General features: G+C 41.7%; 1 protein-coding gene across 1 annotated transcript; it reads left to right on the top strand.

Annotated features, from left to right (window-relative positions):
* Nucleotides 1-4,685: 4,685 nt before the first annotated feature.
* On the top strand, nucleotides 4,686-15,018 carry NPTX2 (neuronal pentraxin 2). The gene is made up of 5 exons (XM_057416916.1): nucleotides 4,686-5,147; nucleotides 6,635-6,851; nucleotides 10,296-10,540; nucleotides 11,954-12,133; nucleotides 13,383-15,018. The coding sequence occupies exons 1-5, from the start codon at nucleotides 4,695-4,697 to the stop codon at nucleotides 13,608-13,610; spliced, it is 1,323 nt and encodes a 440-aa protein (XP_057272899.1). The 5' UTR covers nucleotides 4,686-4,694; the 3' UTR covers nucleotides 13,611-15,018.
* The last annotated feature ends 1,879 nt before the right edge of the window (nucleotides 15,019-16,897 follow it).

Here is a 16,897-nt window from a genome sequence, read left to right as displayed (position 1 = left end):
GACTTAAAGGGAATATATTTTTCATTTACGATTTTCATAGACCAGCCTAGGATATGGAAAGAAAAAAGGGAGTATGTCTCTTAATGATTGGTTTCTTCTAACATTCTATCTGTATTTTGCACATAAAAGCTATATGAGATGGGAATATTAAGAACATCTAAAGTATGTTGAACAAAATCCTCATGCTGCAATATCCCTGGACGCTGTGTCTTTTAACTTCTTTAGGCAAGTTTCGTATTTCTTTTCCTGTAACTGGTTGATTGCCTCTCTTCCCCCTGCCCGATACTTGCCAGATACCAAGTTTCTTGAAACATGCTTAAAAATGTTGGAGTTCAGTTTTGTGGCACATCTCTAATCAGTAGCCAGGAGACTTTCATGCATTCAGAAGCAAGTATTAAAGATTAAGAAAGAGCCTGTTCATATCCAATTACTTCAGCAAACATGTTAAGAATACTGAATGAAGTTCAGCATTTCAAGCTTTATTGCTGGTGAATAGTTCTATAGTTTTGCTAGACTTGTATGGTACAAGTGAAATTCATCTTTTTTGACAAAGTGATTCATGCTTTAGGAATTAGTCATTTATTCATTTATTTATTTAAGCTTCTGGCAGTTGTAAATGACAGCCCAGGTAGCAGCTTCTTAAAAGAAAATGGATTAAATAAACTAGTATAACCTAGCTCATATAAACACTACTCTGATACAAATAATAAGCATCAGGTGAGACAATGTCCCATTGCGATTCACATACAGGAATAGACGGTTTCTTTCTGGTGAGAGTTTAAAAGCTGAGAAAGGCTGGAGGGAAAAAGGGAATAATATGTTCATGTTACAAACAGAGAAACGAGGTGCAGAGAAATTAAAGATTGTTTTTCAAGCGTCCCTAGGGCCAGGCTGTATCATTTACATGCATCTGAGAAAGATGGGCAGTTAGCTGTTTTGACAATTTCACTAGGCAGTTAAATGCTTAACTTCCATTGCAAGAAGAACTGAATTTCTAAATCACCTGTACAAAGGATCTAAATCTGGATCTGCAGGTCTAGGCTAAGTTGAGCCTTTCAGATAATTAGGCCAGTGTTTTACATCTGAATAATAATGAATGGAACAAACCCAAAGTATCAACAAAATAAGAAGCCTCTCTTTAATCTAAAGTTTGTTGTACACTGCCGTTCATGTACTTAGGCTACACTTTAAAAATGAGGCACAGTCTCCTAATTTATTTAGAAGTTTTGCAAGATCGTGTTAGTGATGGTGTCCAGAGAGAAGTGAGCTGGCAAAGTTCTCTGTCAGATCTCCTGAATTCCAGTCCTTCATCCTAAATACAAGAATTTTATATATGTGGAGAATCCAAATGCATTTTCCATACATATTGAAGCTCCAGTATTAGATATTACAGTTGCGCATCAAAGACAGATAGCAGCTAGCATGCAAATACTGCTTCCAAAGAGAATAAAGCCCTTTTGAAAGCAACAGAAACTGTCAAAATTGAATTAAAAATTAAAAATCCATTCTGTGGGCTGCAGAGATGTGAGTCTGCCTGACAGCCACAGAGCCAGAAGTTTAACAGCCTCTCAAATGCATTAGTAAGTTATCTGTACTCGCTGGGCTTCCCCCTCTACCCCAATTGAGTTTTATGCCACACTGAAATATAATCACTGTGCCTATGAACTGCTCATCTTGGTCACAAGGGAAAAAAATATTCCTTTTTTTAAACATCTCAAATTATCAACTATTCAGCTTGCTTATACCTTAACATGTGATATATGGGAGTATAAATTATAGACTTTCTCAAATATTTAGTAATTTATGACTTACTATTTATGATAATGTACTGCTGCATGCTAGTCTCTAAATGAAGACTGATAAGCCTTCAACATGAAAAAAACACTGGCTGCAGTCACAAACAGCATTTTGATAAATTATTACATGCATTAGATTTAGGTTTCACAATCTGGAAGTGGGGTGAAGTGGGGTAATTTGTGGTGTTTGATTTTTTTTTTTTTCTGAAAGCACTGAAGTACCACAGTGAAAGAAAATAATGAGGATGTTAAGAGGTGTCCCTGCCCATGGCAAGGGGGTTTGGAACTAGATGGTCTTAAGGTCCTTTCCAACCCAAACCATTCTGTGATTCTGTGATTCTGTGATTCTGTGATTCTAAGAATGATGGATAATTCCTGCCTGTCTCCATGTTTGTCCACCCTTCCTCCGCATTTATGCCCCCACTGTGTGGTAACTGACATTTCTGAGTGTCTTTGTTGGGGTTCTTTCCTGTTCTACTCACCTCCCCTGTCAAAAAGAAACAGTATAGTAATAAAGGACAACACTTTTGATGTCATGAGCAATTTACCACTGCATACCTTACAGAACTTCAGAAGGCTGATGTTTATTGCTTTCTGCTGCTTGTGTTTCTTCTCAGCTTGCCTGAATAAGAGACTATGACAAAAATCTACCTATAATTAAGCAAAATCTTCAAGCTACACATTGCTTGAATTTAAAAGGAAGCAATACCTTTATCACTGTCATGCACTGAGTCAAAATCTGTTTGGGTACAGCTCTGAATTGTAAAGTTGGTTTTAAAATCAGGATCAGTTTTTAGGTAGTATGAGGTTCTTTTTATAGGGTATCATCACAATTCCTATTATAGGGGATGGAATCAAGCTTTATAAAAGCAACATAGTACTGTTGTCCTACAGTAGGGTGACAGGCCTTAAGGATAAGCAAAGCCACCATTTTACAATGATTTTACTAAGTTTTTTCATGCTGTTTCTCATGACATTCAGGAGAAATGACCTATACAGATGTGACCGAATACTTTGATATGTTGAGCAAAGATTTTGGTACATTATTGCATACAGACTTTAATATTTCTTGGACTTATGTGGACTGGAAAGACACTGTGATGACAGATGAGATGTCCCCAATATACTTGCGTGGTCCTCCTCATTGCAGCATCCAGAATTTTAATCAGCAAAATGATTAAGCAATGATATTCTGTTGATTTCAATGGGAGTTAAATGTCTAACCAGGGATTAGTCAGAGCCTCTGTATTTGACTGCATACTTCAGTTCCATTCAACCAGGAAGCAGAGCAGTCTCTTGAGACCTGGTTTCCAGACAAAAGGAGTTCAGACAGAAATTGGAGCTTCCAGTCGCTTATTGAGCTCCCTCCATCCTCTATATTTTCTCTCCTTGCTTAAGCAATATGAGCTGCATCTCTCACTTGCATGGCCAAAGGGTGTGTCTGCAGTCAGCTTTGATTAATGTGACTTTCAAACAGGACATTGCTGGAGGAGTTGAACAAATAAACTGGACTTCACAAAGCAATCAGATTTAACTATCACTGTGATACGTGCTCCTTCAAACTTGCTAACTCACTCTGTAACACAGCAGTTCACACGGTGACCAAAAAAAGCTAAAAATCTTTCCAATTATGAATTCTTTACTATTTTTATTATTATTAAAATGTTACATATTTCATAGTAAGAGCTACTGACCCTATGGTAAAACGGCTTCAATTTCCATAGATAAACTTTCTAAAAATTTAAAATTCTACTTCAGGGTTTTAGAGTCCTAAGAGCAGCCTCTGCTGATGCATGAGGAAATTGTTTCTCTATTTTCCTAGTAGAGGTAACCATTCTCATTGCATATCCATAAGAAGTTTGCAAGAACTGTTCAAGTTGGTGTTTGTAGGGCATTTGGGAAAAGATACAAGCCCTCAGAGATTATAAATTTATAGTAACTGTATCAGTGTTAAAAATACTGTATAGCACAAACAATGTAGCTATGCCTATAAAGACCTTATGGTCCAACAACAGCCTTGTGGTACTCTACAAAAATTTCTCAAAATGTCCCTTTCCCTCCATCATAAATTTGAATACTGGCCTATCACTTGAACTGTATCTCGTTTTTGTAATGACACCTTTTAGCTTAACTAGCTCACTGGCCCAGGCCGGCAGAACCCAGGCTGTGTTTGAAGTGGTTTGAGGGTTAATGCTGTTCCTGTACTTGTCTCTGCCTGGATCACATGGAGCTACCGTGTTCGGTTTTGACCCCCCAGTACAAGGACCTTGACATGCTGGAGCGAGTCCATCAGAGGAGATCATCGGGATGGAGCCAGGCTCTGCGCTGCGGTATGTGGTGTGAGAACAAGGGACAACGGGTAAAAGCTAAAGCAGGAGAGGGGCTCAAACTGGACATGCGGAGCAGCGTTTTCCCCGTGCGGCCCTTGGGCCAGAGGCACAGACTGGCAGGTGGGCACAGACTGGCAGGTGGGCACAGACTGGCAGGTGGGCACAGACTGGCAGGTGGGCACAGACTGGCAGGTGGGCTCTGCAGGCCGCCCCCCGGCTGGACAAAGCGCTGGGACAGCAGTTCAGGTCCCCGTCCGGATCCACGTCCTGCCGGGCCAGCGCATCCTCGCCGGTCGGGTCCCCCCAGCGGCATCCCGGCCCCGGGGACCGCGTGGCGTCAGCGCTGCCTGCAGCCAACCAGCGCACGCGGCGCGAGCCGGGCCCCGCCCCCTCCACGCGCGCTCTCAGGCTATAAAAGCCGTGGGACGGCGGCGGGCGCGGGAGCGGCGTGTGGAGTGGCGAGCGGAGCGGACGGGACGGGGCGGCGGGGCCGGCTTCACCTCCCCTGTCAGCGCGGCGTCGCCTCGGCCCTCGTCCCGGCGTCCCCTCCGAGCCGTCACCAGCCGGGATGTTGCCTGTGGTGGCCGGGCTCCTGCTCGCCGTAGCCGCTGGCGCCCGGGGCTCGGCGTCGGGCACCCAGGAGAGCCCACCCGGTAGTCGGTTCGTGTGCACCTCGCTGCCGCTGGAGGCGACCAGCGCGGGCTGCCCGCTGCCCCCGGTGCCCATGCAGGGTGGCGCGCTGTCCCCCGAGGAGGAGCTGAAAGCCACGGTCCTGCAGCTGCGGGAGACCGTCCTGCAGCAGAAGGAGACCATCGGAAGCCAGCGGGAGGCCATCCGGGAGCTTACCGGCAAGCTGAGCCGGTGCGAGAGCGCCGACGGCAAGTCCGCTACGGGGACGTGGAGGAGCGAGCTGGGGAAGGGCAAGGACACGATGGGCGACCTGCCGCGGGACCCGGCTCAGGTCATCGACCAGCTGAGCCGCACAATGCAGACCCTGAAGGACCGGCTGGAGAGCCTAGAGGTAGGGCCGGGGAGGGACACCCCTGCCCACCGCATAGGGACATGGAACGAGTTAGGTATGGCTTTGGGTAGCTGATGGGCACAGCTACTGTCCTTAATCGGGATAGAGCTAAATCCCAACTGGCCAAGCTCTGGGAAGAAGTTGCATGGTTGGCCTTGTCTTGTTTCTTGACTGTGTATCTGCTTGCTTCAGTGGTTAAAATTCCCAAAGGGCCCCTCTGTAGCTGTGTTCTCCCACTGTGTGGGGTGGGATTATGGTTTTCCTCCTTGTCACCAGCTTAGTTTCTGTATTAGTATGTCTAAATCTCTCTGGGAATGTGACTTCATGGGGTTTGAGCTATACAGCTGACGTCTTGGGCAGAAAGACCTTAGCATATGGTGCTGAACAAACCAGTGGTGATGAGGAGATTGTGTTGGGCAGATTGTGAAGATCAGATGATGTATTTAGAGCTGACATAGAATAAAAGCAACCTAATTCTCATTGTGTTTGGATAGAAGGGGTGTTTGGTCCAAGCCTACCAATAAGTGATTTCCACAAGCCTTTGGACAGTGCCTGTAGTTGAGTGGAACTCATGGAAATATTTTATAGGAAGTATTCCCACAGGAATCTTGCTAGATGTTGTTTTGCTTTCCACACTCTCAGTCGTATGAGGACATGTGTGTCCTCATGCTGCCCTCCAAGCAGTTGGCAATGATGTGAGGATGGCAGGTAACTTCCTAAAGGTTGTTCTGTGAGGTCTGAACACTCTGGGCTGTCTTTCAAGTACAATTTTGAGCAATCTGGTAGTGTGACACCCCTTTATTACTGTTGCTGTCTTTGTGAGGCATCTTTGGTTTAGGGCTGTAGAAGAGCAACTCTACTAGAATAATACGGTGGTTTTTTAAAGACACCAGTGTTATCTGAGAGAGTGAGGGGTGGGTTTTGTTTCTTTGGGGTTTTGAGGGTTGGTGGTTTTTTTGAGTGGCTAAAACTTACAGCTGACCTAAAGAGCATCTGATTTCCTTATTCTGCAAATCAAAACTGAGAAAACTTTCATTTGGTAGATTTGCTTTTGAAGTAGCCTAAATTCTTATTTAAAAAGAAATAATAGTTCTTTTCTGTTAACGTAGGCCGCCAGTGTCACTTCCAGTAAGTAAACCAAAAATTGTGTAATGTGCCACATGTACATACTAATGGGAGTGCATTAGACTTGGCTCCCTACATTAATTTTTACTGAACTTAAATGTATGAAGACTCCTTTGTATGAAACCCTGAAAATCTCTAACAAAAGTGCCCTTTTGTTTCAGGACCTGTTTAGCTACACTGCTGATAAAAGCACTGAATGTTACAAGTGATGGAAAGCAATGCCTCTTTTGTACTTGCTGGAGAACTCTGAGATCTTGCTTTCTCCCCTTTGAATCAAGAGCATGTCTTTATTTCACAGTTTCTGGTTTAGAAATGGCAATTTTTTTGTTTGTTTTTTTTTTTCCTTCTTATTTCCACTAAAGCACCAGCTCCGAGCCAATGTGTCCTACGCAGCACTGCCTAATGACCTTCGCGAGATGCTTCAGCGAAGGCTGGGAGACCTGGAACGCCAACTCCTGAGCAAAGTGGCTGAGCTTGAGGATGAAAAGTCTTTGCTTCATAATGAGACGTCAGCCCATCGGCAGAAGACTGAGACAGCCTTGAATGCACTGCTAGAAAGAGTGTCTGAATTAGAAAAAGGTAATCTCTCCAGAATCTAAAAGCTTCCCTGTGCTGATTAATTTTGTTTATTCCTTCTACCACATTAGTCTAAATGTGGGCTTTGAGGGCAAGACAGTTAAGGTGCTGGACTAAATAGTAGGTGACAGTGCAAATACTTGGATTCCCTTTTCCTTTTGTCACAGGCTTCCTGCCTGAGAGACCTCTGCATGGCTTTAGCTTTCTGTCTCTTAATTTGGCATATGTAGGTGGTTAGGATGAAGCTCTTTACTGTTTGTGGGACAGAAGGCTCTATAAGGAGGCAAATGGAAATAGGAAGAAAGTATGACATTGGTGTCAGGTAAAGACCTAAATAATGTCAAGTCCATATCTAAGTAGAGCTGCCTTTATTTGGACTGAAAATCATATGGGCAAAAGTTAATTAGCATAGCTGCCTTTGATGTAACAAATGGCATTTTATACCAGAACCATTTCCTGCTGCTTTGGAAGTATTACTGTTGGTCTTTCCTTTCATTGCTGGTTATAACTTTGGATAACTGCAGATATTTGAACTGTGTCATAGCCCAAGTGTATAGCCTTCAGAGTTTACAGTAGATTACACATAGTACCACTGGGGGATGCTCTCTTAATCCCAGTCATTGATTCAGATACTTAGATTAATTGTTACAGAGATCTCTATGCTTGTAGAGTCTGTTTATTTGAATTACAAATGCGCATGGAAGTGAGCTAAAGAACAGAGCTATCTCTCTGTCTTGACTATATATTTCTACAGACTGTAGGACTGGTGTACCAGTAAATATCACTGCCCAATCTTTAAATTATTTTTCCAAGGTGAATAGTCTCTCTGCTTAAAAGCAGCTTAATGGGCATGCTTTCTCAGTGGTGCAAACATAAGTATCACGAATTTTAAAATGCAGCCTAATGGATCCATTTGTGTAATATTGTATCCATTTTTTTCATTTACAAAGTGTGAAGGAGGGGAAAAGAGGAAGAAGAGCCCTTCCTTTGGCTCTGTCAAAGTATTTCCTGAGAGCCAAGATAAAACCTAAACCACAAATAAAGATCTGGAGAATTCATGGCATGTTGATGTCTTATGTGGCAAGTATTGCTAGTCCTTGTCTCTGAAAGATGTGACTCATATCGGCAAGTCCTCAGAAGGAGACAGGGAGGGGTGGGAGAACAAGAATGTGTAATCTACGTTAAAAATAGCTTGTTCCCACCTTTATTTTTTGTGTGGGGAGAGTGGGCTGTCTTAAGTCTTGAGGGAAGAGAAGAACTTGGGCCAGGAACCAAGACACAGGCTTTTAGTTGTGTAATTTGCTCTCTTTCAGCGTGATTTAGCTGCTCTGTTCGTTTGAGTTCTCTGTCAAATCAAAGTGAGGGTAATAATGATGTAAGAACTTACTGATTTTGTAGGTTAAATGCAGATAATATTTGAAGTGATCTGACCTATTTTGAAAAAAGTATTTCTATTGTGCTTTTATTTTACATGTCAGATTGTTTCACATTTCTTCCTGACAACTAACTGGAGTGTCATAAGCTCTCCATTGTCTTAAGACCAAATAAATGGAGGAAAAAGCTAACTTTATAAGGTGACGCTCTGAACTTTGGGGTTTGGTAGTTGAGGCAGCTGTTGTTAGTTAACAGTGGGGCAGAAGAGTTTGAAGTTTGTACAGTTATTGTAATTCCCAAAGTCTCTCGTAATTCCTTCACTAGTTGTCTCCATTGGCAGCGGTAAATGATGTATTAAAAAGCAGGACTTTGCGGAGAAATAATCCTGTAACTAATAGTGCCTGGACTTAAATGTGATTTCTAGCTTTGCTGGAGACATGAACAGGTCACTTCTTATGTCAAAGCCTGTTTTCCCCATCTCAAAGGGAATAACTATTTCTTGCTTATCTTGTCCAAAAATTCACCTTATATAGCAAAAGGATTGTCTTATCCTGTGCATGTGCGCATTGCTCTGGAGGATCTTGTTATCATTTGGAGTTGTGGATGTTTTCAAGTCATGAGAACAAAATGAAAAATACAAAAATGATGAATATTGTTTGTTCTTTTCCAACCCATTATTGCTTCCTTAAGTTCTTTCTGAGTGACTAATACTCTTAATGGGATATGTTTCTTTTATGGATGTAAGATTGGTTGTACCAGCCTAGTGGAGGTTGCTTAACATTAGTCTTAAGATCCTGGGGTTCTTTTGCCTAGAGTTTAGAATATCTCAGTTTCTGGTCTGTATGTTCCTAAAGACAGATGTAGCATCAGATAAGCTTTCCACCCCCTCATTCTGTGAAAAATGCAGTCAAAACACTTTAGTTGCTTCTGAGAATGGGAACTGAGAGAATGCCAACGGTTTAAAAATTACATATGGGGATTGTGGCAACCTTTTGTGACAACAGCTCTTCATTTGGATTGGAGCATGAATTTCTGTGAGGGGATTGAATTCATTTCAGGAATGGGAGTAAATGAAGTGAGTGGGACTTAGAAGAACAGGTTGCTAAAAAGTTGAGGGTGACACTCTACTACAGAACTGTGAGGTTTTATTTTGTGGCACAATGTGGGATTTCTCTTAATATTTAATTCTGGAAAATTACTTGAAGCAACTACTTCAGAAGTATACATGAACTATATAATACAGAGTATTGCAGGTTTAGAAAGCCTTGGTCTTAAGGGTTCTCAGTTTCATAAACGTCTCTAGGACATCTCACTTTTACCACTTTTTATTAGAAAAAGCTAACTAAGAATTTCTGCTTTTATATTGAAATTAATGTCTAATGTTTTCATAGTTCCTAAGTTCATATTGCATTTTTTAATTCAGGTAATTTTGAACTTCAGCTGTATGTTTTTGTTAGATCTTCTCCTGATTTGTCTGTGGGACAGAAATTGGTTCTGCTGAATTTAACTTTGCTCTCTGGACTATGGCAGCTTTTTCTTGTTTCAGATTGGCCACCCAAAATGGGAGCATTAACCTGTTTCTCAGCCTGCTATCTGTAAAATGGAGATGCTGCTGCTAACTCCCTGTGTAGCAGGAGTAGGAAACGAAATACTGGTTTTGAAGCACTGTGATGCTTTAATAATGAGCATACCAGAGAATCCATGTTTAGTAACAGTACATATCTCTTAAAGCAGTTAGAATTGTTTGAAATAGGCAGGCCTCTAGCCATGAACTAAGCAATGAAGAAAGAAAATATTTAACAGATTCTTGTTAGTTGTCTGCCATCTATTCTTTTGCTCTAAATGAGCAGGAAGAATAAATAATTAGCACAATGCGTTGCATCTAGCTGTGTTTTTCTGTGCTGCAAAATCAGCATTCAGTAATACTACTTCAATATAATTTTCTTGTGTACCTCTCTAAAGTGATTGAAATTCCAAAGATTCTCATTATTAATTACATCATTTCTTAGCCTGAATTACAAATACATTGTTTTGCTTAATGTTAAAGGTTTTTCTTCCTCAATGTAATTCTAGGTAACAGTGCATTTAAGTCACCTGATGAATTCAAAGTCTCCCTTCCTCTTCGCACTAACTACTTATATGGGAAGATCAAGAAGACTCTGCCAGAGCTTTATGCATTTACTGTATGCTTGTGGTTGAGATCAAGTGCATCTCCTGGAATTGGCACTCCATTCTCATATGCTGTTCCTGGGCAGGCTAATGAAATTGTCCTTATAGAGTGGGGGAATAATCCAATTGAACTGCTAATCAATGATAAGGTGAGAATTGATTAACTCTTCTTTATTGTCTGTGTAATCAGAATAAAGTCCACCCCCTTGATACCTCTCTAGTAACTTTCATTCTCTGAGAGAAGCCAGTTCTGGGCCTTTGAAATGGTAATGTTGTTGTCCATCTGTTTAAGTTCATAAAGGTACTTGAAGCAAAGTTGAACGGTACATGTATTTGTGTGCTTAGACAAAGTGATGAGACATCTGGATGTGCATGCACTTATACATGTCCTCTGAATTTACAAGCCCATCTTGTTTCTTGTTTTATGACGCAAAAGCAATATTTGATGCCTCACTACTGCAAAACCTGTGATATCTAAGCCAGTTGCAGTATTTCTATCTTTCTAATCCTAGAAGTTCAGATATGTTAAGAGGAATCTTGCTGAAGATGTAAAGCAAAAGGCATGTAGTTGTGCCTGGGGTTTTATGCTTAGTGACTGAACATCTGTTTAAATACAATTTTTTCAGGCTTTAATTACAAAAAGCACAATTGTCTCACGCTGTTTCATACCACTGATGGTTTCTGACAAGATTCAGAATAAGGCTTGAGGAAAACAAGACCTATTGAAACTTGGCATTAAAACAAATCACTTTCTCCCCACCCTCAGTTGGGTTCCCTAGTAACTCGCTTCTCTCTGAGGGATCAGGTGTTTACAGATCTACAGCTCAGGGTGGTTCAGTCATGTGGCTAGTTAAGCACTTTTAACAGCCTTATCATCCTCCAAAATCAATAAAAGTGAAAAGCCAATTATTTCTAATGGGTTGTGGCAAAGGAGGAAACCTCAGGTTGCTTATCTTTAGCAATAACTTACTTTCTTCAGTATTTTGTCAGTACCATTAATGTTCTGTGAGGCTTTTCTTCTCCCATGTCACTGCCGCTCCACACCCCACTGCATTTGTGTCTTTATGTTGCCTTGAATAAGTTTTCAGGTCCAATTCCTAAAGGAGCATAGTTCCTCCTTATTTGGGGTCCTATGTAACATTTCCCATAAGTCTTACTGGAAGCAAGCAGATTCATTTGTCAGAGTTGTTACTGCAAATGGTGCTGGCAAACCCCAGATTTTAAGAGAAACTTTACATGAGCACTGGATGTAAAGAAAGGACTAATCACAGATTTAAACAACAGATGCCACATTAATATACAGGTTCAGTGGGTAGTAGTAGCTTAGACTCTGGTATTTGTGTCACTTGATTCTAGATGAAACAAAGGCTCACCTCTAGAATAAAAAGTATGGCTGTGTTTCTGAATACAGGAGAGTTGGAACAAAGTAGAAAGATGGGGACTAACTTCTGCCTGTGAAGTTTTTGCTTCTGAGGACAGAGTAAATACTGTCTCTTTCTAACTGTTGTGCTTGAGCTGGTAGGCTTGGCTTGCAACATGCATTGTTCTTTGGGTTTTTGTAGGTTGCCCAGCTCCCTCTCTTCATTAGTGATGGGAAATGGCACCATGTCTGTATAACATGGACAACCAGAGACGGAATGTGGGAGGCTTTTCAAGATGGTGAGAAGCTTGGGACTGGGGAGAATCTTGCTCCTTGGCACCCAATTAAACCTGGAGGTGTCTTGATCCTGGGTCAGGAACAGGTGAGTGAATGACAGTGTATTCCAGGGTTTAAAAAAATAAACTCAGAACTCCCCAAACAGCAGCAGTGAGGAAAATTTTGTTAAACACTTGGTCCTGTTGGAAAAGACCTTTAAGATCATAAAGTCCAACCTTTACCCAGCAATGCCACTTCCACCACTAAACCATGTAACTGAGGGCCTCATCTACACAGTCTTTGAGCACTTTGAGGAATGGTGATTCCACCAGTTCTCTGGGCAGCCTGTTCCAATGCTTGGCAACCCTCTTGGTGAAGAAATATTTCCTAATATCTAATCTAAGCCTCCCCTGGCACAGCTTGAGGCTGTTACCTTTTGTCCTATCACTTCTTACTTGGGAGAAGAGACTGATGCCCACCTCATTACTACCTCCTTTCAGGTAGCTGTAGAGAGTGATAAGGTCCCCCTGAGCCTTCTCTTCTCGAGGCTAAAGCTCCCCAGTTCCCTCAGCCACTCCTCATAAGACTTGTGCTCCAGACCCTTCACCAGGTTTGTTGCCCTTCTCTGGACCCTCTCCAGCAACTCAGTATCTCTCTTCTAGTGGTAGCAGATGCTCCAGCTTACTGTTAAGTGGCTGGCAGGCTTTCTGTAACTCATGCTATTTGTCTGTACTATGCTTGGTTCTGTCCTATGCTAGCAGTTTCATGTGAGTGTGATCACACAAAATGTGTGATTTTTGTCCTTGAGCAGTGGATGGAGCAAATGTTTTTAGGCATATGCAGTAGCAGTCTGAGTTAGTCATTTGGTACAACCAGAAGAAGCCTATGTATTTGGAAGTAAAGACTGCATCTTGGGGACCCTGCAGACAATTGGTCAAGGGCTGTGGTTACAGTTTAATCCTTAGCCATAAAGCTTTTGCAGTGATCTTGCATATCTGTGCAGTTCTTGCTGAAGTTGTCCTGTGCCAACCTTGCAAAATGGCTCCTAAATTAGCCTCAATATTTAAAGCTGTCTTCCTGCTTTACTGCTTGGGGGCAGGGTTAGTTATATGTGCTTTGTGTGATGGTATGCACAAAGCACTGTTTGCTTTGAATTGTTTTGACAAATTTCACATTGAAGCTTTTTAATGTTCCTCAGAATATCTTGTTCAAAGTAGTCCTTTTAGAACCTTGAAGTTGTTTGTGACCTGGCTCTGCACCTCGTTCTAGCAGTGTGGCTTGGGGGGAGGGTCTTCAAGTTGTGAAGAAGAAAATGCTGAAATAATCATCTAATCATAACTCTTGTGTGCCCAAAGGACACGGTAGGAGGAAGATTTGATGCAACTCAAGCCTTCGTTGGAGAGATGAGCCAGTTCAATATATGGGACAGGGTCTTAAAAACTGAAGACATCATGAATATTGCTAACTGCTCTACCAACATGCCTGGCAACATCATACCCTGGGTTGATAACAACGTTGATGTGTTTGGAGGTGCTACTAAATGGCCTGTGGAGACATGTGAAGAGCGTCTGCTAGATTTATAGCTGCAATTATTTCCCATTCAAGTGCCCCCTTTAGTAGGACAATCTTCTGTGCAATCTAAAGCACTTATTTTTCTCTCTGTCCTTCCCCAGTCTTAATTCCTCAAAAGAGTAAAAAAAAATTGAGTAAACTGCCTCAGTGCAAAGATAGCTGCTAGTTGGGGGCATTGAGCCTTACACTGAAAGAAGCACTTCTTGGCTGGCACAGCCCGTGTTTTTTTTTTATGGCCTGATCCAAAAATATGCTTTGGCCTGCAGCAGCCTTTTGGTTAGGCCTGAGTTTAGTACATCAGCTCTTCTGGCAGGGAGGGAAACAGCCATGCACATGTTAACTACAGTACTCCCTTTGATCATATGCAGTGCTGGCAAAGCGTTGAGATGAACACGCTACATGTGAATCCTCCCTTCCAGTCTATTGTCTCCCTTTTGAATGGAAGCCATTCTTTTTTAGCCCTTTTTAAAGAAATCACTTCATCCTTACACTACAGTGGTTATGGTGCAACTATGGGTAGAGCTGAACAGCCACTGTCTGAGTGCAAGGGTCTTGCTTTTTAATTTGCAGATTAGAAATCCTTGTTTTATGATAAGGAGGCAATGGAATGTATCTGAGATATGCTATTCTAGCTCAGTTTAAAGAGAGGTCTGTGTAATCAGCATAGCCCCACTGAAACAGAGATGCTTCAGGTAAGGTTCTGTCCCAAAGCCTGTCTTTTGCTAGCCAGGATCCCAGCACAGATGGATGGATGAAAGACTATTTTCTGTAGGATGAATGTACTGAATTTGTAGTGACCTGGCCTGTAAACTTTTCTCTATTGTTTCTCTTGCTTTAGTCAATGTCTTTATTTTTTTAAATATACAAGCTGTGACTAAGTGAATTTCTATTTTGGGTTGCTTTGAAAGGCCTTTCTATGAGCAAGTGCCAAAGTTCAGTTCCTGCTTGCTGAGAATTGCTATATATTTTTCCAGCATAAGTCTTCTGCACTGTTTTCTATGTTATTATAATGGTCTTATGTAATATGAAAATGTGCTGGTTTTTTCAATTCTTGTTGATTGTCTCTTCTGTAAGCACTGGGCTGACTACTATATTTTTTTATCACTTTCTCTGAATATTTTGCAGTGTTGCTGTTTCCTTGGCATTGATGTGACTACTTGGTTTGTGGCTCGCGGATAGCAAATGCACTGTAATGGGAAAGAGTTATTACTTTTGTTATTTAAAAGAAAAAGGATTTAAAGGGGGGGAATTTATAAAGCTAAATATCATATTTATTTTTCATATGTTTGAATTGTAAGAATAATATGGTGACAGTCCCATTTGTAGGGTAAAGTTACATATTTCCATTAATATGTAGTATGCTGTTATTAAAAGAAAATTCTTATAATGAACTTTTAATTAAAATGCACTCTAAAATGAGTCTTTTAATTCCTTTAAAGTCACACCAGACACTGAATATTCTGTTTCATAGGTGGTATCAGTTTAGCTACTGTCTCTCTGCTCTAGTTGAAGTACAGTCTTATAAGAAGTTGTCTTTATTCCCCAAATGTCTTAAATCACAATCTTCAACTAAAAGGCGCTTAGGTCTGCATGTAACCTTAACTGGGGAGAGTTTTTCCACATATGGATGCAAAGTGTTTGAATCTCAGGTTGAGATCTGCTTTTTACCTCTACATCTGTGTTGTGGCCTGGGATACAGTGGTTTCATGGGAGTGGGATGGGATGCAGAGCCCATGTACATACCCATTTTTATAGTTGGGATAAATTGAATCCTCCTGGGTGAAGGATGAGTTGTAAGCAACATAAATGTCCCAAACCAGTGTGTAAAACTGTTCCAGCACAGAGATGACTTGTTGAAATGTGATAGCAGAGGCATTACGGTGGTGTAAGTTGTTCAGTGTCCATGGGGTCTGACAGTAAACCAACTGCTCTGCTTGGTAAACTAACAGTGTGATAGTGCTTTCTGTAAGAGAACAACCAGCTGGGCAGAAATGCTTGTCCTCTTCTGACATCCTCTGGCCACGGAGAATTTGAGCTTCCTATGAAGCATCACACAACTTGATTTCAGACATGTTTTTTCTGGTTGCCTTAAACCAAACACCACCACCCTGGCCCATAAAGGTACTCTTCATGCCCTAAGGAAAAAAAACACATCAATATCCAAAGAATCCGTGTCTTAAACTGAGAGCGTAGAATTCTCATGTCATGGGTTAGATCCTAGCAGAGGCATCAGCCCTGCAGTCAATTCACCTTTCTTCATCAGCTTTTTCCAAAATACACTGGAGGAACTCAAGTCTGGAGTTGTCTGTGCTAAGGTCTCCCCTTTCAGCTCTTGCATGTTTTGCTCTATTGTTAAAAGGTGCAATGGTGAAATTGTCTTGGACACTTCTCTGTGTGGGTAGAAGCCTGTGTGTGGCAGTGGCCTCTTGTTTTAAACGCTGCCTGGGTGTTTGGATTAATTTGGTGGTGAGGGAAGCAAAAGGCTTTTTACGCTTCCTTTGGCTGTGTAGAGTTATTTGACCACAGTCCCAATGTTAGGTCTGTCTTTAGCACTGCCTTTAACAATAAACACCTGAGTGAGAAGCCCCACCTGCATGGGGAGGTGATTGGGGTGGGGGCTGTACTTGTTGGTTTTGAGCAGAGGGAGAGCACCTGGTTTAGGGGCTGTTGTTAGGCTGATGTTGCTGAGTGTCTGCTTGCTTCCTTCCTTGGGCTTTGCTGGGTTGTGTGAAGGAGCAATGGAGCTTCTCTTCATAGTGGAAAGCAGTGCAAAAAGTTGGGGTTTTTCTAAGGTATGTCAAGGTGCTCAGGTGTTTGGGGACATCCATCCTGTCGCAACCTGGCTGGAGCAGAGGTGGATCTTTTCATCTAAAGGTAAGCAACCTAGTCCTCTGGATGTGGGTTTGTTTGTTTTTTTCACTGGTTATGTAACCAAGACAGCAGGGATTTAGGGGGAAGGTTTGGGGCTTTAATTTTTTTACACACTGGCTATTCAGGAAAAGCCGAAGCCAAGGACTGTCTATTCTGCTGAAAAGCATGGCATTTGTTTTGTTTGTATTTTTCACTATACATGCTCTTCCTTTTGTGCAGTAGTACCTTTTTCATTAGAAAGGAAAGATGTGTATTGATTTTTGTACCTTTATCTTGCGATGAAAAGCTACGGCTGTTCCTCTGCTGCTCCACATTCTGGGAGTCACATGGTTTATGTGCATATATAAGCAGATGGCAAAGCAGGAGTAAATATTACCATATTCCAGCGTCTATACTGTTTATGGAGCGTGGAAGTGACAAGACAACC

This window comes from Pezoporus wallicus, unplaced genomic scaffold (genome assembly GCF_028554395.1).
Source record: "Pezoporus wallicus isolate ANWC-B61680 ecotype Strahan unplaced genomic scaffold, APGP_CSIRO_Pwel_v1 scaffold_7392, whole genome shotgun sequence".
Classification (NCBI taxonomy): Eukaryota; Metazoa; Chordata; class Aves; order Psittaciformes; family Psittacidae; genus Pezoporus; species Pezoporus wallicus.
This window is presented reverse-complemented; position numbering and strand designations above follow the sequence as displayed.